Below are 26,315 nucleotides of genomic sequence, written 5' to 3'. Positions count from 1 at the left end.
ACAAATGTCTACGGCCTGCACTCCCGCCGGAAGGGAGCGATGTATGCTAGTCGAAGTCATTTCGTGCCTCCAGAAGATGTGCATAACAACTATAACAGAGTCAACTTTATGGTTATGGTTATGATCGTGTTCACTGAAAACTCATGAATCTTAAGCGAACTACAAGTCACACATGAACTAGATCAAAGAGCGTAGATACAGATGGGCTGCAACATAGTATATAGAGAGTTGCTGCTGCTTCTTGAGGGGTCACACGTTGTTCTTAGATCGATCGAATTTGACTTAAAGAATTATTTGAATATCGTATGTTGATTATATGCAATATAGTATGTATATTCATGATACGAGGTATGATTACAGATTCGTTTGAATATCGTAAAATTACGATATTGATATATGAGTAATGTAATTGATAGTTTATTAGTATGGTTATAGATGCATTTTAATATTGTAAGTTTACGATGTTGATATATTCGTATTATCAATAAAGTTCATTTGAGACATGAGAGGTGACAAATTACCTTATTAAAGATTCATTTGAATAATCTAATACAATATACAGATATATAATTCATTTTACATTCGATATACAGGCTCATCCTTATAAATGACATAGGAGAGTACGCGATTCATTTGAATATCGTAGCGATTTGGATATAGTGTCAATAAAGTTAATTTCTACAAATGATTTTCTTTTTTTTACTATATGAGTAATTATTAAAGACAAAATTCACGATACGCTTGAGTATCGTAAGATTCCGATACTGAAATATTATTACTGCATTTTTGACTCTTCTGATATATGAGATATGATAAATAACAGAAAGCTAGCCAAATTTAAATGTCTTGAGATAAAGATACTGATATTGATTGCTTTTGAGCTGTGGCTAATTAGAAAAAGCCCAAATCAGGAAACATTTGAATATCGTAAGATTACGATATTGACATTTTCGCCATGCAGTAAGCAAGCCTTTCCAGTAGCTCTAACTACAGATGAGATATGCATACATATAATATCTACATATACATATATACACATGTAATTCAGTTAGCTTTTAACCTTAGCCGATTTCCATTGCAGAGTCCGCAATTCGAGCCATGTGAAACAATGCGGCCAAGCGACAAACAAACGGCATAATTACCAGCCTCCACTATTTCAGTTGGACTCTGTTTTCCCCCATTTTTCTCTCGCTTTGTTTGGCCCTTTTTTTTTTTTTTTTTTTGTTTTTGTTTTACTTTTGATAATTTGTTGCCGTTTATACTTGCCTGCTGCTGCTTCTTCTGTTTTTCTTTTTTTTTTTCGGGGAGGAGACCTTGTCGCAGCTCGCTTTTCATTTAAAGACGCCGCGTCGCAGCATTTCCCATGGCAAAGTAAAAGCTGCGCTTAGGTTAACATGAGTCGACTTAATTAAGTTACCAAACGAACGGAGGGCTAAACGAAACGAAAACAAAAACAAAGAGAGCAAAAAAAAAAAAAAACATTGCTATAAACAGTTATGCCACAGTGCGAGTACGTATATACATATTGTATACCAGATATACACGTACACATAAACTATGTATATATGTATTTAGAGATCAACTAACTAACGACATCGCATAAATTGAATTGCTGCGAATTAAATCAAATGAAAACAAAAGTGCCACGCCGACGAAGCTGTGAGAAATGTTTTCCCATTTTTCATTTGCCAATTTGCAGCTGAATCGAACACACACACATCCAAAATAACTGCAAAATGCCAATCATAAAATATACGTGTACCTACGTGTATAAAAATATATATTTAGCTGGACAAATCACTATAAATATAACAAAAAATAAATAAATAAATAAAATAAAATAAAGTAATAAGATTCAAGTCGGGTGTAAACGACTGAAACATGCTCATTCACGACCCAGACACTGCCAGCTGTATTTGCCACGCCCCCAATAGATGTTGTTATGCTCGACATGGTGTTTCTTCAACCTCAGTATATATTTCCAAATTCTGCTCTCTTATTGGCATGAGCATTTTCTTTCATTCATTTGCACAGCACGATATATGTCCTATATACATGTATATTCCATATCGATGCACGAAACCAATATGCCCATTTCACTGTCGTGAATGGGCATAGAAAGCAGCGCTCGTTAAAAGCAGAGTTTGTTATTTCTAGGTGTTGCCCTGAACCGCATACAGATCCTAAGAGCGACATTTACAAACACGGCCCACAGATTTGGCCCGACTCAACATCCATATCCACTCAATTTGCATGGCAGCTGCTTTGCTGCTGTTTCTGTTTTTTGTTCGTTGTCTTTTTTTTTTCTTTTTTTGCCCATATATAAAAATTGGAAATAAATCGGCGTAATTTAAAATTCAGTCAATGGCGTCGCAAATAAATCAAAAATTTATTGTAACGCATTTAAACGCATGCATATTTTATCTAAAAAAAATGAAAAGAGACAGGCAAACAGAAAGAGAGAGAAAGACTGCGAGTGTTAAGGGGCAGGTGGAGAGAGGGCGACTCTTCAGCTGTGACAAGATTGCGTAGGCATTGCCGAGCGAGACATTGGCTCACTTTATTAAAGCAAATTTCAATTTGGATTCCCCTGATTTAGAAATAGAATTTTCATGAAAACCCTTTCAGCATGAGCCCAAGGTATTCCCAACAAGGTTTTTATTTATTTATACCAAGATTCCTGTGGCAGCAGCAAATCGCTCGACATCAAATAATATATGTAAATATACAATATATATTTTTGTATAATCAATAAAAACTTTATGAACAAGGTGGCATATCACTTTGTTTAATAACTTTTTTCTATTACTCATTATTATTGTTGATTTAATTATTTACTATTCTTGAGTATCTATTAGTATAAAATCAATTAGATTATTCCAATCAGGCATCATTTTACGCCTATGACAAATTGTTTCCCCAATTCAAGTAGCATTTGAAATTTTATTTTATGTAATCTTGTTCAGGCTTTGATGTCCCCAATCTTAACGTCGCATCGGCCTCACAAGGACTTCTTCAGCTCTTCTTCTCTTGATACAGATTCTTTACCAGATTTTTGGACTTAAGTCAAAATCTAATTCGAACTCTAACTGAGCATCCCAAATGGTTTGACTCAAGACACTTGAGTACCAAAATATCGAATCGAATATCCTATGGACGTTAGTTGCATAACTCTCATATCAACCTAACATCCTATTGGATGGTGGCCATGTAATAACTTGAGGGACAGCACTCTCTCATCTAGGCGTATAGGTATTGGTAGCTTGGACATCTGCTAGAACTAGGAGCATAGTAAGACCCTCTAGATCAGCTAGACGGCATCTATCTATCATCATTCTATCGTTATTTTGCTTTTCTATTTCGTGTTCCTTATCTTTCATGGCCCTAAAAATAGATATCTGATTGTTTGCTGTTTAGCTTACGTTGCCTGAAAATTATTGTAGCTGGAGATTAATCCATAAATATTTTATAAAATATTTAGATTCACGAAAAGAAACTTAATAAAAGTATTGAAAATACTTCATTTGCATTGAATGAACTCAACTCAAAATATACGAAATATACAAATAAAACTTATCCCAAGCAAGTCTTTAATGATTGCAGTCACAGATTGAAAATTACTTGGATTTAGGAAAACTGAAAGAGCTCTTGCATAGGGACATTGTGTAATAGACCAAACTTGATTGTCTTTCATATACTTATTACTGAAAGAAATAAAAAACAAAAAACAATCAGCTAAGGGGTCTTTGCAGCCACTTTAATAGGGCTTAAGCAAAGCAAATCGCTTTGCTAAAAAAGCTAAAAAAAAAAAAAAAGATAAATAAAAGTAAAAAAAAAAAAAAAAAAATAAATGACAGCTAGTTGCAATACGAGCGAGACTTTTTGGTTTCATTTCAAGTTCATTGTCACTTGCGGCAAGACTCATTCACTTATACAGCAAGAGCAACAGCAACAGCTGGAGATGCAGATGCAGATAGCAAACAACAGTCAAAGTCGAAGTCGAAGTCGCAGTCGAAGTCAGAGTCGAAGTGTGGTGGGACCCCCTTCAAGCTGGGCGCGCAGAGGTGACGCCAACGACCGCTGAAAGAGCTGAAAATGCCATAATCCAATTATGAATTTTCACATAAATTTTTACTCAACCCGAACTCGAACCCAAAATGAAAAAAAAAAAAAAATAACAGAAAGAAACAAAAAACGAAACAGAAAAGGCAACAACAGCAGCAGCAGCAGCAGCAGAGCTGGCGACACATCAAGCCAAAATGAAAATAGCTGGAAGAGTGCGAAGAGAATCAGCCCGCCGCAGCCCGCTCGACTAATAATAACAATAAATTTCCGAGCATGAAGCGATTCAATGAAAATAATGTCTGAATGGAGATACGAGCTGGAGTCGGGGTTGGGGTTGGGATTGGATTGGGGTTGGGGCTGTTGGCGACAGACGAAGCTGTGGCTAAACTTCAACGTGAGCACATAAAGCGCTCCCCCAAAGCGCAAGGGCAAGAGAGAGAGGCAGAGAGAGAGAGGGGGAGAGACAGAGAGTGAGAGAGAGTAGAGTGTGTTGTACATTATTTTTATCAGTCAGTCATAATGATAATGCTGTCTGCTTCTAATAATTACACTTAGCTCCAATGATAGAGTGCAGCATGGCTGGCTTTTTTTGGGGTGGGCTGGGAAGGGGGAGGGGGCACTGATTCTTGAGGCTCGATGTGTGCTCAATATGGCAAAAGGCAAGCAGCGTCTGAGTTGAGTCATTCAAAGTCATCAGCAGAGGCAGCCGCGACAACGTCAACATTGTCATTGTCAGCTTGCAGCAACATCATCATCATCATCAGCATCAGCATTGGCATCGGCATCGACATCATGAAGATCATCAGGCATAGACGTTGAGGTTGTCATCTTAAGTTGTTTGCCCCATCGCAGCGAGACGCCACATCAGAAGCCCATCGGGTATGACAATTTCATTTATTAAACATGTTTGAATGCCGCAGTCAGGATGCGTTTTCGGTGTCGACTATCTCCCGCTCTCCCTCGCTCTGTGGCCCGTCTCCTGCTGCTCATTTCGAGATTGAGTGGCGCCATTCAGAGTTGATTAAAATGTGCTCGAAGTAAGCAAGTTTTTCCATTTGTATCATTTGCATTGAGCCTCGGCTTGCCAACTCAGGCAACTCAGCCAACTACTTGCAGCTGGCATTCACAATATACAATTCACAATTCGCAATTCACAAGCTCAGTGCAAATGTATATGAAAACAAAGTGGATGGATGGATGTTCGAATCAAAGCGAATGCCGTCTGCAGCCAGAATGGAACTTCTCTGCCAAGTACTTGGCCAACTTAGCAGGAGGCGGAGCCAGAATGGAGCTACACTGGGGCATATGAATTGCATTCAACAAATTTACGATATCTAATGGCAATCCGGCTGACCTAGCCTCGGTCCAGCCAGCTCGAGCGCTGTAATCGAGCGAATCATTTGCATATGCAGCTGACTATGTGGCTCCGCCTCTGCCTCTGCCTCTGCCTGTCTCAGATTGCCTTGCATGCTGTGCGCTGCGCTCTGTGCTCTATACAATTATAATCTTCACACTCGCTGCCACTTTCGAAATCACTTTCAATCACAGCCCCCACAGCAGACAGCTCGAAAGCACATGCCCAAAAAAAAAAAAAAAAAAAAAAAAAAAAAAAAAAAAAAAAATGAAAATAATAAAAAATAAAATGAGAAAAAACTTCATACGCCCTTCGTTTGCCCTGCGCCCCTTCTTGGAGATAAGTATATATCGAGTGATCTGCGAGGCAAGTGTCTCGGCTTCGCACTTCGCCATGACGTGGCTCCGTCTCTGTTGCCAGAGGAGTTGCTGCTGCTGCTGCTGCTTTGTGTGATTATCAGCAATTTTCATAAAGAAATGGAAAATCGAAAACGAAACGAAACGAAATGAAATGAAAGCAAAGTGGCAGGCAACGTGGTAAAGTGCCAGGGCCACGGCTCCGTTTGCTGTTCCGGCAATGAGCTACGTGCCTTTTCGGCGTTTTTGCAGCCTCTTCGGCAGCCGTGACTGAAAAAACAAACAGCCAAAAAAAAAAAAACAAAAAAAACAAAAAATAATATACGTAATGTAGATGGGCACAGAGAGCGAGAGCATTTCCAGAAACAAACAATGCTCCAATTCAATTGAATGCTGGCGGGGATTGGGGGAGGGGGAGGGGTGGGTACACTGAGACCCACTCAGATGGCGACGGAGACTGGGAACTGTTTCTGATATGCGGGAGGGTGGGTGAAGAGAGGGAGCAGGAGGCGAGCCCTGTGATTGGGGCGTGCGAACCTACGCAATGTAATTGTTGACACTAGCTGAGCTGGGCGAAGGCAGCCGTAAGTGGGGGGCGGGGCAGCAGCAACACCGACATATTGGAGCCTAATCAGCAAGTGCAGCACCCCCATCCCCCCGACCTGGCATGCGGGTATCGGGTAACCTGTTTGCTGGCAATTTTAATTACTTACACTCTTTCACTTTTCCAAATGGCCAGCAGCCGCTCAAGTGCAGAGACTGGCCCTGCCTCCACTTCCCTCCCCTGGCACCGTCTGCTTGCTCCCAAGCGTGCCATAAACCGCCGCACGCACAAGGAGTAACGCTCGCAGATCCCCAGTCACGACTTCGTCTCCAACTTCAACTGCAGCGCTGCGACTGCGAATTCGAGCCCGTCTCCGATTTCGTATCCAAGCAGGGGGTGGCAGCAGGCGGTTGATTTTTAAGTAATTACCGTTCGTTCGCCCGTTCGCTCGTTCGCTCGTTCGCTTGCCATTCACCTTGAGGCGGCCCCAGAGCGCTGCTCAAATAACCCGAAACCGTTTTGCGAAATTATTTAGACAGCGAAAGTAATCGGATGGCTGGACAGAGCGATGGGCTAGGCGACAGACGCCTTGACGAGGGGAAGCCCACAGAGCACCGTCCGAAAGGCGGGCGTCACATTTAAATAAACTTCAGTGAGTGCAAAATACCAACACGTATGCGAACAGGCCACTCACTCGCTCACTCACTCACTCACTCTCTCACTCTTTCACTCACTCGCCGTGCCACCCACTCTCGCCCGGGAAGCACTAAGAGTGGAGTCGACTTCATTAACAACTGCCGATTGGCATTGGGGCCCGGTATCCCACCACTCGCAGCTGTTGCCAGTCACGAGGCATTGAGCACTTGTCTAAGCCCGCGCGGGACGGAGACGGTGCTGCTTGAGGCACCTTTTGTGTGACCAGCAGGAATAGAGATGAGCGAGTTCCTATGCAGGAAAGCACTGCAAGGCAGCTCAGCTCGAAACTCTCTTCCTTAGCCAAGGGGCGTGCTCACTTCTCGCAACTATATGAGCTCTCCGACAGTTTATGGCCCCGGTAGAGGCTTACCAGCAGCTGAGTTGGCCTGGTCTAACTAGCTGAGCTCAGCTGCTTCCACGATCAAAGTCTGAGCTTTGATTGGAATTTTGCTTACTTCGCTGCACAGTCACTGTGACCGACCGACTGTGACTGGCTGTGATGCAGTCACCGTTGGTGACATTCACGCTGCGAATTCCCTTTTTGCCAACGATAATTACATGTCGTCTTAGGAGGGGGTTAGCAATGGCCCTGGCCATGCCAAACGGAGAAAGGTTCTACCGCCCCAGGGGTGGCTGTTGCTGCTCCTGCTCCTGCTCCAGCTACTCCTCCTCCTGCTGCTCCTCCTGCTGCTGCTGCTGCTGTTGCAGTTTGCCAAGTGTTAGTTACATGGCCCGCCATTCTGCTGGCACGTAATTTGCTGATTTTGAATTTTGTCTGCGAGGCGGCAAATGAAATGCTTTTGCATTTTAATGCGCCCAGACTGACAGCTGGCCCCATGACGTCCCGCCAGCAGCAGCAGCAGCAGCAGCAGAGTGAGGGGGGGGAGGGGGGGTCGTCAGTGGGTAGGCAGGCAGTCAGCAGTTGATCTTTGTGCGTTGCTGTTGCTGTTTTATTCTGCTCCTCTTTTTTTCTTCTTCTTCTTTTTCTTTTTTGGGCAAACTATTTGTTGCTGCCGCTGTCAACTCGAGGCTGGCAACAGTGAACGGAGATCCAGCTCCAGCTCCTGCTCCACTACCACCACCACCACCAACAACAACAACAACAACAATGGCAATGGCAATGGCAATGGCAAACAGCCGGGCCCCGGGCCATTTCTCCCCCGAAACATATTTGCACTGTCTGGCAATTTTTAAGCAATTTCAGCTCGGCTGCATGACTTGACTCGACTTGGTCGCCAATGGGGATGCAGCCAAGGAATGGAGGGGATGCTGCCCTTGTTGCCATTGCCGCTGCTGCTGCATCCTGTTTAAATGTTTTGCCGTGTTCTCTTCTCTCCCTCTCCCTCTTTCTGTCTCTCTCACTCACTCTCTCTCTCTCTCTCTCTGCAGTCACTCCAGTTGCAGGCAACGCGTCGCTTAAATTAAAAATAAATTTCACAGTAAACACACATAAAAAGCGACGCTGGCAGCGCTTCTCATGGTATTTCAGGAGGCTTCCAGCCTTCAGATAATAACAGCTCAGCCATCAACCCCTTCCCATCTGCCGACTATCAAATACTCAGCCTTCTTCTTCTCTTCCCCACCCATATACCCTATGCCTTACAGGGTATACTGAGACGAAACAAGATACGGCCGGACGTTCAAAAATAGTGCAAATGCCTCGCCTGGCAGCACAGGGAATAGCCCTGCATAGAATTGGATGGAATTGGTTTAGATTGGCGGCGTCTTGGCTTTCGTGCCATAAAACGGGCAGCTCGCCCTTGAATTTGGCACAACTCATTTGCAGTCGTTGTGGTTGTTGTTGTTGTTGTTGCTGTTGCTGGGGAAGAAGCGTGCCAAATGGCAACCGCCGCCATCTGAATGAAATACAGCTGTCCGGAATACGGGGGCAGAGCCCAGGCCCGTACCCAGGCCCAGGCACGGGCAGAGGCCACCCCAAAGCGACATGGCTGATATTTTAAGCAACGTTGCATCCGCTGCTGCCGCTGCCGCTGCCGCTGCTGCTGCTGCTGCTGCTGCCTGACAACAATCAGTAGGGAGGGAGATGGAGTAGTTGGGGCCGAGACGAGATGAGATGAGATGGCGACAGCAAAAACGACTGCGGCACGAGTTTTGCAAATAGCTTTGACATTGACTGGCTGTTGCCATGGACCATGGTCTAAGCAAGCAGCAGCAGCAGCAGGAGCAGCAGCAGCAGCAGCAGGAGCAGCAGCAGCAGCAGCAGGAGCAGCAGCAGCAGGAGCAGCAGCAGCAGCAGCAGCAGGAGCAGCAGCAGCAGCAGCAGCCGCAGCACCAACTCGGGGTATCTGTCTAATGAACAGCAAAACTGTCAACTAAATGGGTACTCTGGCATTAAAGTGGGCGGAGCATGCGTTGCGTACGCGTCGGGCGTAAAAGGGATTACATTAGATTTCATTTGATTTGATGAAATTGAATTCAGCAGGCGCCCAGCCACAGCCCCAGCCCCATCCCAGTCCCAGCCCCAACCGCATGCCCGATTCCGACAGTTTCGTGGAGTGGCTGCTAGAAATAGCCGCACTCTAGGTACAAAGTCTGCGCCCCAGTCTGCTGATGGGGGGCTCCAAGCGGCCCCAGGAATTTCTAATTGCTGTGGGGTGACGCGCTTTAAACATAGAACAAGACACTCCGATGCTACTGCCAAGCGCCTGTCGTTGCCCGTTGCATCTGAATTAGTCGCATAACGGAAATATTACGTAGTTCTGCGAAACTGAGAGATTTCGATACCACCAAAAATTGGATGGTTTTTAGTCTTTTTTTTTTTTTTGTCAAGGCAACAACTGAAAGCAAAGCAAGCGCAGGGAAAACGGAGGAAAATCAATCAAGCTGAGCATTGAAAGTGGAAAAGTTTCCAAGGAACACAGGAAGTGAGTGAAGTCAGCTGACAGTGAAAAGACGTAGCGTGACTAGCGCTTCAGACTGAATCAGTCCAATCGAATAGAATCTTAGGTTGAAGTACTTTCCCAAAGTGTGCAGATCCTCAGCTTTGTCATGGAAAGATTAGTTTTTGCTCAAGGAATCATTCCATCTTAGCCAGTTCAGAGTGTACTAAAATTCGTTCTTCCATAACCTATCCAAACATAGTTGCAGCAGTCGCTGGTGTCGATTGTTTATAAACAAGAAGAACAAAAGCGCCCGAGTCAAAGTGTAGCAGCCTCTCGCCTCGGCATCGGCATCGGCATCACTCTCGCTCTTCGACGAGCTAGCTGTGTGTATGTGTGTAAATATAGACCAGAAAACATTGATATTCCCATGCGTGGACCATAAATTACACGACAATTACCAAAAAAATAGAAGCAGTCACACACACACACTCACACGCATACCGAGAATCATACGAAAGAGAGAATATTGGATGAAGCGCAACGTGGCGCAAACACTTTATCACTGGAAGATATACCAATGCAAGAGGATCGAAGAACTAAACACCAAACACCCTCTCTCTGCCTAGGCTACTCTCCCTCTCTCTCTCTCTCTAGCCCCTTCTCTCTGTCTCCCTCTCATCTCGCACTCACACGCGTAGTTTAAATTGCGCTCGATGCGTCGTGCCATAAATTTTCCACACAAAAAGTTAAAATAAACATTTCCTATCGAGAACATGCACACATATCTCTGCTCATTGTCAGTTCGTCCGCTCGTCCGTCTCGTCCGCTCGTCCGTTGTGTATCGATTCAATTATGCAGCATCTCAGAATCGGCGCATCATGCAGACAACTGATTAACACGTCGCATCTCGGAAAGGGCTCCCACAGTGTCGTCTTCCAGTCCCAGCTCCCCTCCGCTTTGCCCCCCCTTTAAGTCTTTACCTTTTTGTCTTTCTTTCTCTTGTCTTTTCTGTGTGTCGTTTTTTCCTGTCTTTTTTTTTTTTTTTTTGGCAAAACCTGTGCCAGACACAAGCGCCCATTCACGATCGCACCATATGCCAGCGCCTCAAGCAAGATGTTGCCGGCTCTGATTGCCTGCCTAAGTCGGGCAGCAGCAGCAGCAGCAGCAGTTGTGGGTGCAACAGCTGCGGCTTTGATTGCGGCCTAACGAAAAAGCAAAACATCAAACCAGGAACGAGATTAGCCCCATCAGCAGTTGGCTCGACTAGCCCACATACCCTGTATCCTGTATACACTGGGAGTTGAACTTTGGAGAAACTTTTAAACGATCGTGTATTTAATAGAGTAGTTAGATCTTAGAGCTTACTTGTCAATTTGATACCTATCGATATTTATCGAATTTGTGTATTGGTAATGCTAATCTATAATATATATCGGTACATATCTATAACTATAATTGAATTTCGATGTCTTTCATTAAATACAGATTTGAATGTATCGATATTTATCGATTTAAGGTATCTACATCTATCATTATTGCTCGACAAATACAAATTTGAACGTATACTAAGCTAATTCTACTTGATTGCTCTACTAGATTATTCAGATACCAAGTGGTAGTCCCTTTGTACGATATTCATCGACAAGTCTAGTCAAAACTCTTCCTAGTCATGCTAGACTCTAATACCTATATGTTATATAGCCATATAATGATATCAAAGCATTCCTATATACATATATGCTAATCAGTAAACCAATCCATCCCTTCACAGTATCCATAGGGTATCAAATAAAAAGCAAAGATTTCGACTGAGTGTCATGACAGCATTGACCTCAGGCGAATTCTTCAATTTTGGGCAACAGTTGCTGCTGCTGCTGCTGCTGCTGCAGTTGCCGTTGCAATTGGCCAAAAACCCACGCTGTGCTTAAAGCCCACCCCTCCCCCTCTCAGACTTTGCCTATGGCCACCCCACTCACCCACCCAAGCCTAGCTTTGCACACTCACAACGGCGGCCATAAATTCGCAATTAAGCTGGAAACTGGCTCTGGATAGAGCCAGGGACTACCTCAGTGGCAAACGCCAAGCGGCGCATTGGCGCAACGGCCGGGCCAAAGCCAGCTAAATTATAGGAAACAACGCCAAATGATATCCCCAGCAATCATCCTAATGATGAACAGCAGTTCGCCACGAATGGCAGCCAACGCTTCTCCCACTGACATCCGACACCCAGGCCCAGAATCGAACTGGGAATTATTAGCGTCAGGCGATGAGTCCAGCGAGATAGTTGAGCGGGTCAGGCGACCAAACTGGGCTAAAACTTGTCAATGAAAATGGCTTAGAGCAGCGCAGTGAACATGTTCGAGATAAGCTTGGTAATAGTCAAAGAGGGAGAGGGAAAAAAAGAGTGAGAGAGGGAGAGAATTGGAGAGATTTAAATTTAAAATTTTGACTATTTTCTATTCTATTCTATTCTATTAATCTATTTATTTTAATTAATTTAATTACTTTTCTGCCACATTTAAAGTGACCCTGAATATTTTTACATTTTTTTATAGAGTATCTGTGAAATGTTGAGGGTGAGCAGGTGTAAGCAGACTGATCAAATTCATTCCATTAGCCACTGCTCCTTCAGTTCCTTCTATGCAGAGTTACATATATGTACATCTATGAATATTCTCTAGAACAAGCGCCTAAAATTTTATGATATTTTGAGACTATTTAAATATTTCTTATTTATATTTCTTTTAAATTGAGGACTTGAGAGCGAAAAGTTCTTTAAATTTAGTTGTTTATAAAAATAGGAGTAGCTACCCAGAAAGGGTAAGAAAAGTATTGCTGAAGTTCACCCTCATATATTTTAAACATCTTCCATCAGTATATACCACTTCATTTGGTATATTTTTTGTATACTAATTTTTTTAGAACCCAGCTATATACACATTATTCCCATATATAGATTGATCAGTTAAATAACTAGCTAAATAACGCTCGCAGATTTTATACATACATATATTTTGATTATATATATGTATATTGACTAATCAATCTGTAGGCCTTCAATCTAGTTTGATAATACTCATAATCCTTAAGCCTTAGCTGCATTCCTTATATGTAAATTAATTTGTCTATAGGCCTTCGCTGGTAATCTCTTAAAATACCGAGAGAGTGCAAAGTTTTTTCAAATTTATTTTAGAGATTTTTTTAGAGATTGGAATTAATATTAAACTAAAACCGACATAAAAATTAAGCGCTGGCAGCTGTGACTCTTTGGTTTGTTCTTCACATAATACTGCAATATACTATTCTACTCCGTACATGCATTTCCCACAGTTTAATCGATCTCTCTATGCACCCAGCTTGATCTCATCTCTTCAACTCTAAGAATTCATGCAACGACTCTCATATGAATTTCTCATTTGGCTGCTCTTCGCCCAGCTCTTAACAGTGCAACAGCAGCGCGTTAACAGCGCCGCAACAGAGCCGTTCGAACGCGCTCGAACATGTTCGTGCTCGCTGGCGCTGGGCTCGATGCGCCGCCTTGGCTGAATCTCTGTCTGCACCCTCACCTGCTGCTCGCATTGCGTTTCGTTAGCTCGTGGCGTGCGTTTCGTGTCGGCGGACTTCAGCACGAACCGATTTACTCGACGGCCTCGTCGTAATTCTCGTAAAACTCAGCGCACAGACAACGTGCGTTTGTTTATATACAATTACGAATAATCATTTACTATTCTTTTTTTTTTACACAAATCAAAAGAGAAACAAAAGTTCTTAAACATAAAATTATAGATAATGATATTCAACTGAGTGTATTTTATAAAAAATCGAATACTTTTTTTTTCGAGTGTCTCGCAAGAGTTTTTGTAAAAAACCGAAAAGAAATTCAAACTGCGGTGTGGATTACCAGTGTGTTATCTGATGCAATTGCCACAATCTCTGTAGAGTTATGAAGTGCATGCATTGGCGCCGCAGCAGCCGCAGCCGCAAGGTGCAACACTAAACAACAACAACAGCAACAACAACAACAACAAATAAATGAAATATTTGTAAAAATTGCCAGTGAAAATTTTCGAGCAATTCAGCAGGATTTTGTTTACTTTTGTGTGTGTGTGTGTGTTTGTGTGTTGCTGCGCTGGCCTGACATTTGAGCTTGCAACAAGCAGCAGCCGCAACACAAGCAACAACGACAACAACAACAACTGGCTACAGCTGAAAATGTGAGTAGAGCTTTAACCATAAACCGCTTTTGGCCCGTCCATGGCGCAGCATTTGTCACTTTTACTTTGCTTGCAACGTGCCCCATGCTGCACTCTTTTCTGCTTTAGTTGAAATTTATTTTGTTTTGCTTTCGCTGCCCAAATGTTGCTCAACATGTGCGTAAATATTGCAAGCAACAACTGCAACTCTGGACCTGGGTGCAACTCCATTAAGGAGTTGCGACTTTATTTGCGCTTGGACTTTAGTTCCTAAACGAACTTTAACCTTTGCCAATCCGTTGTCTATGTAGGTGTGTCTCTGTGTGTGTGTCTGTGTGTGTGGGCTGTGCCCCCCAGTTGTGGCTGACATTTGGCTGCCCAGACGCCTTTGCAACTTGACAGCTTGACTCAGTTAAGGCAGCCAACGGCAAATTGACTAAAAATATATCTTTAAAAAAAAAAAAAAAAAAAAAAAAAAAGAAAAAAATAATAATAAAAAAATGTATTAAAAAATAAATAAAATAAAAAATAAATAAATGTATTTAAAAATAATAATAATAAAAAAAAATTAAATAAAGTTGTATTTAATTTGTAGTAATTTCTTCATTTTAAAATATTAAGTTCTTAGGCTTAGAGTAAAATTATTCACTTTTTGCAGAGCAACTGATCTGAACTTAAGTTGTCAAGTTGCAAAGTCTTCAAATCTAGGCAGATTATACACATTCACAATAGATCTTGTTCAGACAGTGATTTAGCTAAAATACATTTCTCTATGCCAAATTTGAGCTATATTTATTCTCCTCTTAAGAAGAGTCTGACAGTAAAAGCTAAGCTTGAATTTATGTAAAATTATGCAATTGATGAAATTGTTATTTTTGTATATCAAACTTAAACAGAACTTAGAATTATCATAGTTACCTTCAAGAGCTAGATTGGTGAAAGTTTCCACAGATAAGTCGTAAAATCTTTTAATCTCTGTAAGGATGAGTTATAGCGTTCTCTATTCATTCTACATGAACTGAGATAATATGATAAATAATTATAAATCATAGTAGGAATCAGTTATATCATTATTTATTCATCGAATTCGCTATTCTGTGAATTCTCCACTCCATGAATTTATTATTATTATTTTTTTATGTTCCGAACTAATTGAAAATGGCAGCCCCGAATTGTCATTCAGAGTTTTGTTTAAATCTATGCAATAGACAGAAGGAAGCGTAGCAAACAGCATAAAGAATCTTTATTCTCGATCAGAGCGAAGAGCTGAGTCGATCTAACCATAACTGTCTTTCAGTCCATTCAGCCGTTCATATGTCTATCCGTCCATAGATCGGCTGTGTTGACAGTTTTTTTTTTTTGCTGGATTTTTCTAGATTTACTTTCAAAATATATATACGCTTTAAGAATTCAAATTACAGAGTATTTACTGAGATTACAGACTCTAAATAGAGTTTATATATTTTCCATATTTATTTTCATAACGTATATACCCCGCTAGAAATCAATGAGATTACAGACTCGGATTGCAGTTTTGCTGGCTTTATCTAGATTTATTTTCAAAACCTATATAGTCAAATTACAGGGTATTTACTGAGCGAATTATAATATATTTATATAAAAAATTGACAGATTTTACATAGTATTTAATAAGTGAATTAAATGTATTATAGATTTATATGAAATCCCATTTATTCTAGATTTTCCTATATATAACTAAAAATTTTCAGTACTCTATAATCTGGCAACTCTGTCGAGTCTAAGCTGAAGTAAAAATCGCTTTAATTTCAGCATTTCGTCATAGATCCCCATATTCATATTATTCAAATCAATTTGCATATTCATAACCTCAAATTTCCAACTATCTGGCAGCACTGCGAGCCCAAATCTCAATTGCTCTGACTCGACTCTTGCTTTTCAAGCTTGCAGCTTTGCTTCGAGTCCAGCACCTGCCCCAAACCATGCCCCAATTCTGCGCTTGGCCCGATCCGTTGGGCAACACTCGGCTACAAGTTTCTGTTTCAATTTACTTTGAACTGAACACAATTAGTAACTGCGTCTTGGAAATGTCTCTCAGCGTCGCTCCAATGATTTATGATGACTGTAGCAACACAAGAAATAGAAATAAAAAACAAATTACAACAAAAATAAAAAGAAGAAGAAAAACGATTATCGTAAGAGATTTTGGTTTTTATTTTTCCCTCCTTCTTCTTCTTCTTCTTCGTTTGGCTTGAAGAGATGAAGTTTGGGGCAAAGCGCTTGGAGTGCTGCTGTGAGCTGATGGATGTGCAGCTCGTGCGTCCTTGCCACACACACCACCTGATACTCGCGGCAGGTGAGTGAGGGAGAGGGAAGAGAGGGGCGAGCGGGCAGGCAAGTTTTGTTACCAGCTCATAATTTGGCCCAATTTGCTGGCGTTGCAAATTGCTAAAATGTCTGGCAACGACAGCCGGCGGAAGTGCAACATGCTCAAGTTACTGCCGCTGCTGCTGGTTGTTGCTGCCGCACAATCAATACAAGTACAGTTACAACAGCAGCAACAGCAGCAACAGCAATTGTGGCAGCAACTGCGGCAAGCGGAACCCTTCGATGCCTGTTCGATCGCCTTTGACGCGTCCTCGTCAGCATGTCGAAAGTTTGTTTTTTTATTTTATTTTTTTTTTTTTTCTTGGCTTTGTTGTTTCGTTTTTATGATCTGTGCTGTCGCTTTGTTAGCTCTTTGCATGCCACAAATTATGCTGCCACGCCCCGTGCCTCTGCTGCTGTCAGTCATTCACAATTTCTGACAGCTGATGCGATCAAAGCTGCAGGTTGAACGCTGCCATCGACGCGTCGTCTCCATTTCCAATTCTCAGTGATTTTTTATAAAGCAGCTGCAACAGCTGCCGCTGCTCCTGCTGCTGCTGCTGCTGCTGCTAATGCTGCTGCTGCTGCTGCTGCTAGATGTTGCATGTTTATATGTTGCTGCTGCTGCTGCTGCAGTCTTCAATAAGCTCTCATATATCTTTAAGTAGGCACGCCGAGGTCCATTGTTAATTTGGTTAATTGGAGGCAATTGAAAGCCGCTTTGCAGTTGATTAAGCTGCGGTCACGGGGCACAGCCATCGACCGCCTGTGGCAATATACATACACTACTTTTTTTGATCAGCTTATTGGCTGTGGCTCCGGCTCTGGCTCTGGCTGTGGCAGTTGCCGTTGTCGCCAGACTAATTAAAATATTTGCACTCAAATGCTTAAGCAATAAATATTTGTCAAGCTATCATCATTAGACCTCAACGACGACGACGACGACGACGACGCTGCTGATGACCCCAAATGGCAGCGCACTTTGCTGCATGCCAAATGGAAATGGACATTAAAATAACAACAACAGCAACAAACGACAACAACAACAACAACAACAACATATAGAAATGAAAACGAACTCATGAAAATTAAAAACAGAATGAAAATGAAAATGAGAATGAGAATCTATGTGCGGCACTTCTAAAGTGCTCCACTTGTACATGAGCATGCAAGGGGCTTGCAAGGGGCGGGGCGGGGCGGTGCTGGCGCTGGTGATGGCTTGTTTTGGCTATCTTGGCTGGCAGCTCTTAGCATAGGCAAACTGGCCTGCATTTCGAATGAGCTTTAATGGCGCCGCCTTAATGCAAGTGAAGCGTCCTCCATATCGTCCCACCCCCAGCCCCACAGCCACGACCCCGGCCCCAGCCCCGGCCATCTCGGCTTGGCAAACAGAACGCCAATTAATAGTCATTGATGGAACAGTCGAACCAGAGCGCATTCAAGTTGAAGTGTAGCCCATTTCTAACTTGAGGGCGGCCAGCTGCCCGAAAACTACATATGTGCCGCAGCAGCAGCAGCAGCAGCAGCGACGAGGGTTGGCAGTCAGCCCAGAAACCAGCAACCAGCAACCAAAAAAAAATAATAATAATAGATGAAAAGCAAAAGAAGCGAGCGAAAAGTGGGCGAGGGCCATCAAATTAGCCCACAAATCCGAATGGCAAATAGAAAGCCAAATGTGAATTTCGAATGGCCATAAAATTTGGCCCATTGTTGACAAACGCTTTGCCAAAAGCAAGAGAAAAAAAAAAAAAAAAATTGAAGCTAAAGTGAATATGACAAAGGCAAAAGTAAGAGAGAAAGAGAAAAAGCTAAATTTCAATGAACGCAGGAAAACCCTAATTAACAAATTATCGTTGACTTAGCTCAGTTCAGTTGAATCAAATTGATGGTAAAATTTTCATTACTTGGAAACTCACGCCATGACTACTTCTCATAGTGCTCTGTTAAAGCTGTAGTAGACAGTGGTAACCGAGTCTTACGACTTCGGTTTAGATCTAGCTTTTATGCAGTTTTACGACTTCGGCTTGGTTCTAGATTTTATGCGCTCCCTTTAGGAGCTGAACTAACATTGAAGTTTTATCACTTGCTAATGCAACTGGCTTAAGTTCTCTCCATGTTCAGTCGAGAGACTCAGAGCTGAGGCGAATGCCGCTCGACACATTGGCTATATAATGGGCTATATTTACTTTTAGAGAAATATTTGATTTATTTTCTTATATCTTACTGACAACTGTTCTTGTAACTATAGCTAATCGGAATTCGAAGGAGAGCACTATTATCGACTATCGATAAATAGCTATAGTCGTTTTCGGTATTGGAGAGAGAGAGGAAACAACAGTTGAAAAAGACAAAGTGAAGATAAGAGCAGCAAATTTACTTAGAATATCTAAAGAAAAATCTTACTAAAGTTTTTCACACAATTAACCTATCGAAATATATTCTTACAGCCCTCACGTCTTTCACTCTCACATATGCTCTCTCTCTCTCTCTCTCTCTTACTCTCTCTCTCTCACACACCTCTGTCTCCTCTCTCCCTCTTTCCTTTTCTCTCTTACTGTCTCTGTCTCTATCTCTCTCTCTTTTACTGTCTCTGTCTCTCTCTCTCTCAATCTCTCTCTCCCTCTCTTACTGTCTCTCTCTCTCTCTCTCTCTCTTTTCACATTCTCTCTTTGCAGTTTCATATCAAAACTTTTCATAATACTTCATAGTACGACTTATGTTCAAATCTAACATGTTTTTTTATAAATATTTTCTAGCACTTACATCTCTATCCAACACTAGAGAATTAACATTTGCTTGTGCAAGACCTAAAGCTAATGATCTGTAGTACTTTATATCATAAAAGTAACTTTCAAGATTTTTAAGATCAACTAAAAAAAGAAAGAGAGAGAGGGAGAGATAATGAGAGAAAGACTTGACTTTATCTTTACTTACTTATTAGATATTATAATTGGTCTAACATTAAAACTAACTTAAGAGCTAAGCACTACCAATTGGGGTCTCCTGCTTTACTTTTCTTATAACATTTATCCGTTAACATTGATGCATTTCAATCCGGGCCAGGTACGCTCCAGCTCTCTCACTCTCATGTCTGTCTCTTACCTCGGATAGTTCTGGGAAATTTCAGTTTCGAATTTGAGTTCATCATCAGCAAGAGCCTCCAGCTTGACGCTCTGTGTTACCCAAGTCTGTTGCGCTATGTAATTGTTCACATGGCTGTGAGGTGAGCACCCACAGCTCTACCTTAATTTGTTACCTGCTCGCAGGAGGGCGGAGGTGAGTGTGAGTGTGAGAGTGTGAGAGGAAGCAAGAATGGTTCAATTATATGGAACGGATACAGAGCACTTCCTGCCTGGCAGCAGCTCAAGTGATCAATGTATTAGACCGGCACACATCCATTTATACAAAAATTGCATCTACTGGCAACGCTTTAGTCACAGCTTAGCGAATAGTTCCCATTACCAACGTGTGTGTGTGTGGCTGTGTGGGTGGGTGGGTGGGTGGGGGTGTCCCATGCGTTTTTCTAAGCAGCGTCTGCGACAGAACTTATGAAAATGTTTTACAATATCCTTTTTATGTTATTACAAGTGTACGTCCTTGTCGCCAGCTTTGTCAAAATGTCTGGCAACGCTTCTGCTACGCTTCTTTTCTTCCTTGTTTTTTTTTTTCCATTTATATATACATATATATTTTTTTTCCTTCTCCGGTTTGCTGTTGTATTTTTCTTTCTTTCGCCTTGGCGTCTCTTCAGCTTGGCTGAGTGGGCGGCGGCAATGGCGGCGGCGGGGCAGGTTGACGCCTTCGCCCGTCGACAAGTTCGCGCTGCGTTTGAATATGTCATTACTCGTCGCTGCTTGCCACGGCACCCATACACACACACACACACACACACACACACACAGGCACACAGCAACCACTCTCTAACCAACAATAACAAGAGCAGCAGCAACTACAATGTCAACGCCTCGTCCTGCGACTCAGCTCTGCTTTAGCTCGTCAGCAAGAATGTATGCTGATATGTCGCTGTCGTTGTTGTTGTTGTTGCTGTTGTTGTTCGCACTCTTGTTGCTGTTGCTGTTGTCAGCAAATGCGTGTGGTGTTGGGTGGGTGGCCTCGCAAACGGAAGTGACAGTTGAACATTCATTCATTCATTCAGTCAGTCATTCATTCAGTCAGTCGGGGGTGTGCGCAGTAACCAGTAACCAGCAATCCAGCCCGCAGTTGCCAGTTGCCGGTTTTGCCGGCTGCCTGCTGAAAAAAAAAAAAAAAAAATAAATAAAATAAAATAAAGTAAAATAAAGTAAAATAAAAAAAAAACCCTTCCTCCAAATGCCCCCAGAGCCGTCTAAGACGTCCGACGAGGCAAAAATCAAGCCAGCGACGAAGGCGAACATAAAGGAAGAGCTTGACGGGCCAAGTAAAGCACAAATTCTATGGCAATTTGGCCGCATGCGTGTGTGTGTGTGTGTGTGTGTGTGTGTGTTTGCGAAATGTCTTCGTGGCGCTCCTTGCCGGAAACACAACGCTATGACTGAGCGGAAGTTTTTTGGAAGCGCATAAAATTATTATGGAGTCGTCTTCCATTTTTTGCTCTCTCCCTCCCTCTCTCTTTCTCTCTCTCTCTGTGTGTGTCGCCTCCTGCTATCTCAAGTTGTTCGCTCCTTGTCGTTGACGTTGTCGTAGCGTCAATTGCGTCAGGACCTTTGGCTAGCACTTCATAGTCATGCCAAAAGCTTTTTATAGCGGCTGCATGCCAGCGCCCTGTCCACGCCTCATGCAGCCTCCCGCCTCCGTTGGCCTTCACTCTGGGCTCTGCTCAATATTTCAATGTAGTCTATTTCAAGTTGAAGCAGTTAAAGTTGCTCTCCATTTAGCGTTTAGCATTTAGCATTTTCTTTGTATCTCTTTTGCCGTAGTATTTTTATGCTCAAATTTAATATTTACATTTGGCCCAAGTGGATTTGAGCCTTGGCCACAGTTTTATCAACTGACTGAGACTGAAGCCGAGACTGAAGCTGACCGCAAATGGTTGTCCTCTATGTGTGTGCTATCTAAATATCTAGCAACTTTGTGCCCTCCAACCAAATGGCATTTAGATAAGCCCAACTTTGCGAGCGACGCCCGGCCACAAGATGTGCGAGAGGCGCTGCCAAATATTTGCGGCCATTCGCCAAAGGAATATTCCCACACAGAGATAAATAATTGCCGCCCAGATGTACATACTTATATAGTATGCTATACTATCGAAATCATCTGCCAGCCGAATGCAATTTAGATAATTCAACTATTTTATAGGAAATTTATCAATTACGCCCCACATGACATTGGCTGCGCGCACACTTGGACGCATCTCGCATTCTTATCATGCTTAAGCATCAGTTCGAGCTGTCAGCTGTTGAGATTTAATAGAACTGGAATCAGAATAGAATATGCAATAGAACTGGCTAATGAGTGGATATGGATGAAGTCTGAAAATCTGAAACTTCTAAAATATTTCAGTTGATTGTTATCCTTATCCGATCTCTAAAATATTGCAGTTTATTGTTGCCTTACTTTGATAGAAAGCAAATGCGGAGCTTTTCAAGAAGCTTTTTCCTTACATACCAACTGTAACCAATAATCTTAGTGTGCCTTTAGAGCTTTTCAAGAAGCTTTTCCAAAAGCTTTTTCATGCGCTAAGTAGTTTTGTATAGTCTGATAGCTTTTGAAGAAGCTTTACACACAACACCAATAAAGTTTTTTTTGTATTTCAAGCCCTAGCAAGCTGTATGCAGATAAATTTATATGATGATTTAAAGCTTTTCTAGAAGCTTTGCCATCCATATGTTGAATTTTTCTTGAAGATTTTTCATTATGTATGTATGTAAGCATGCATGTATGTATATACATATGTATGTATGAATATACATAACTCAACTTGTGTATACTTTTTTATCGCCTCAAGGAATCTTATAGCACTCATACACAAAGTAGCTTTCATGTGCTTTTAGAGCTTTTCCCTATGATTTTTCATTACGAGCATGATTTTTTAGCATCGCTGCATTTTAAGCAAAGATCCTAAAATCGAAAAGCTCATAAAAAGCTGTGGGTGCTGGGGGCAGCGCTTCTTTATAGATTTTTTGATCAAACGCTCATCAGCGTTGAGTAAATGTTTCCCAGAATATTTAATATAGCAGCCAACCCCCCAACCCAACCCGACAATGACTCATAGCTCAACCCCCTCCTTTGCTCAACCCCAACCACTCTCTCAACTCCCCCTTGCACTGCACCAGCTGTTCCTTATCGTGGCCGACTTCTTTGTGTTCTGTAGTTGTAGTTGCTGTAATTGCAGAACTCCCCCAGCCCAACGCCAGCTCAGCTGGCACTGAAGTAGTCAAAAAAAGAAAAGCCAAATAGCGCAACCCCCTGGCAGCATTGCCCCCTCCCTCCCATAGTGCCACCCCTGCAGCCCTTGACTGGATGAGTCATGCGCTAGCCGCAGCTTTGTCTCATTTGCTATGCCTACTCGATTTTTGTTCGCCCTTTTTTTAGATTCAGCTGCGCTTGATACCCCACTAGCCCCACCCCCTGAACTGCTATCACCCCCCTGCGCCCCCCGCCACCCGCTGCGTAAATTAGCGCATTGGCCAGCTGACTGGGACAGCTGACAATCCTCAGGGGCTCGAGGGTTGCCCCCGGGGGTAGCGACTCCTGAACCTCTGGCTGGCAGAGCGAGGGTAGCCAAGCTTAAAAAACATTCGACTGACAGTTCTCTCAATCGGTTTCGGCTATTTCAGTTCTCATTTATTTGCTCTGCTTGTTGTTGTTGTATTTTTCTATTTCATTCCTTTCGTTTTTATTATGATTTTCATTGTTGTTGTAGAGTTTTCTGTTGAGTTTGTAAAACATTTCAGAGGACAACAGGCAACCACTTAACGGTTGTTGCCACGTTCATCCATTTTGTAGCTGGAGCTGTCTGTCTGTCGCGTGGTCATGTCCTGGAGTGCGTTTTTTGTTTTCTACACCCCCACACACTCACACACACATACATATATACTTTTATTCAGATAGACAGAGCTACGACTGATTCATTCGGCAACGGGACTTTGGTTCCATTTGGCTTGCTTCGCTTTCGTGCCACACGTTTTGTACCTTGTCGCTGTGTTTCAGCTTTTCATATTTGTTGTAGTTGTGTTTTCTGCTTTTTGTTTTTGTTTTATTGCATCGCATGTTTTCTTATGAATACGTCGCATATATTTCACTTTTATGCCAACTCCTGCTGCCGCACCCCCTCCCCCGGCGCGCTCGCTCTCTGCTCTCTGCGAGCATTTCCGCATGCATTTTCGTTAGGCTCTGGCGCATGCAAAAGGATAATAGAGCCTGGCCCATGAATCATGGCATGCTGTTTATCAAATACAATCGTATGGGCCTGCCACCACCGCCAGCTCGAGCTGCCCGGAACAAGGGGGCTGCTGGGGGGCAGCAGGTGACTTGGCAGAGAAACAACCCTATCTGTGGTTACTTATAGCCACTCTCGCCCCCTCTCCCGCTCGCCCACTCTCCCAGCCGCCCTACCGTCCCCACAAATATGTCAATTTTTCAATTTGTTACGTGCATGCATTGGTAAACAAGTAACGAATGCAGCAGAGCAGCTATGCCCGACTCACAGATGCCCCTTACCCAGCAGCAGCCCTCAACTCCTGCTCAGGCATTCACTATCAGTTATACTAGACTAGACTTGGACTAGGCTTAGACTAGACTTAGACTAGACTTGGACTAGACATAGACTTAGACTTAGACTAGGCTTAGACTAGACTTAGACTAGACTTAGACTAGACATAGACTAGACTTAGACTAGACTTAGACTAGAATTAGACTAGACTTAAACTAGAATTAGACAAGACTTAGACTAGACTTAGACTAGAGTTAGACTAGGCTTAGACTAGACTTAGACTAGACTTGGACTAGACATAGACTTAGACTTAGACTAGGCTTAGACTATACTTAGACTAGACTAAGACTAGACATAGACTTTAACTATCTGAATAACTTCAATTCTTCAAGCTGCAAGTCGAGTATACCCCAATATACCCCAGCTATGCCTGACTCATAGATGCCCCTTACCCAGCAGCAGCCCTCAACTCCTGCTCAGGCATTCACTATCAGTTATATTAGACTAGACTTGGACTAGACTTAGACTTAGACTTAGACTTAGACTAGACTTAGACAAGACTTAGACTAGACTTAGACTAAACTTAGACTAGAATTAGACTAGACTTAGACTACACTTAGACTAGACTTAGACTAGAATTAGAGTAGGCTAAGACTAAACTTAGACTTTAACTATCTGAATAATTTCAATTCTTCAAGCTGCAAGTCGAGTATACCCCAATATACCCCAGCTATGCACGACTTGCAACAATATGCAGAAATTATTGCAACTATTTGCAAGAGCTAACTTCAGCTCACTCACATCACTCATCTCACCTACCTCTCCTCCCCCCTTCTCTCTCTCTCCCTCTCTCTCTCTTGTGTCTGTTGAATCTATCAGCATTTGTCTCCGGCTTGCGTAATTCAATTAAAAACTTGCATTAGCAGCATAAAACAAGAATGCTGTGAGCTGGAAGAACTATTTGATATATGTACATATATACATACATATAGATATATAACTTTAGAATATAAATATATGTGTATGTCTGTATATAGATAGCTGGAGTTTTGTTTGCAGTTGCATGGCAATTGCTGCCGACTGCATCGAAACATTTTGCCACTCAGTCTTCGGCCATTCGGCCAATGTTCTTGGCCAGCTGCTGTGGGCCGTAAACCAGTTGCCAGTTTTGAGCTGTGGCTGAGCTTAGCTCAGTGGAATATGCCATCAAAATTTAGCTAGAAATTAAATGCGATTTATGTGCAGCCCCCAGTCCACATCGACATCGACTTCAGACCTTTCGAGGCTCAGTGGCCCACTAATCAATTTTCAATATGCCCAGCCATAAAAACTGCAGCAATTATGGAGCCCCCGCCTCCTGCTCGCTGCCTCTGATTATGAGAATTGCATAAACATGTCGATTTTATGCGAAAAATGCGTGCTCCGACTAGGCCAAGCAATGGGCAATAGTTTCCAGACGCTCGCCTACAAAGGCCGAAGGCTCCAAAGCGGCCAAATGCGGAAGCCGGCGCGACCTAACACGACTCGTGCGTGTTTATGGCCAAACAGAGCGAGCAACAATAGAAACAATAACAACAATTAATATGTACGCAAGGAAAGCCTCAAATTAATAAGCTGACTGACTCACTCCCTCTCTCACTCACTCTCTCTCTCTCTCTACATCCATATATATATATATATATATATATTTATATATTTTTGTACTATTTGCTTGCAGAGCCAGAGACAGCGGCGGAGCAACGAGGACAGCCTTGAGTGGGCTATGGTAAGTCTGTTTGACAATTACAGCCCATAAATGTGGCTGTCGTAAACAAATAATAGTTCAACTACTTGATCAACTTGTTTGCCATCAAAGTAGTAGACCATTAAGCAAAATCATGTATATGCATGTATGTGAGAGCCTACCACAAATGTATGAAAATGAAAATTTCATTTGGATATTCCCATTTGTCAGTGGCGCTCCTTGACAATAATTCCAGGCATAAAGTAATACATGGATCTTAAAACACATAGAATACTCGGAGTACTTACTTAGAATTCTCAACTGATCTTAGCCTAGAGACAGATCCGTTGCACAAATGCGCAGAGTAAGGCCGTTTTGTTTCAAAAATGGTAGAAAAAACATGTTTTCTCAAAATGCTTTTAAATTTTGTTAAAAAAATAAAATAAAAATAAAGACAATTTGAAAAAAAAGGTCGACGGAAAGGAAAATAAAATTATAAAATTTGAAGAAAAAATGCCAAAATTAATATGGAAAACAACTACCA

The 26,315-nt window shown here is 42.4% G+C and overlaps 1 protein-coding gene across 1 annotated transcript in view; it reads left to right on the top strand.

The window, feature by feature from the left end:
• The first annotated feature begins 13,436 nt into the window (after positions 1–13,436).
• LOC6586061 (irregular chiasm C-roughest protein) overlaps positions 13,437–26,315 on the top strand; it is a 29,791-nt gene continuing 16,912 nt past the window's right edge. Inside the window, exons 1-2 of the mRNA XM_002011648.4 lie at positions 13,437–14,072; positions 25,766–25,813. Coding sequence (XP_002011684.2) covers positions 25,811–25,813 — 3 coding nt within the window. The 5' untranslated portion in view covers positions 13,437–14,072; positions 25,766–25,810. The remainder of the gene's footprint in view (positions 14,073–25,765; positions 25,814–26,315) is intronic.

The sequence above is a fragment of the Drosophila mojavensis genome, unplaced genomic scaffold (genome assembly GCF_018153725.1).
Source record: "Drosophila mojavensis isolate 15081-1352.22 unplaced genomic scaffold, ASM1815372v1 contig_136, whole genome shotgun sequence".
Classification (NCBI taxonomy): Eukaryota; Metazoa; Arthropoda; class Insecta; order Diptera; family Drosophilidae; genus Drosophila; species Drosophila mojavensis.
Note: the sequence above shows the minus strand (reverse complement) of the source record. Positions and strands in the feature narration are given on the sequence as shown.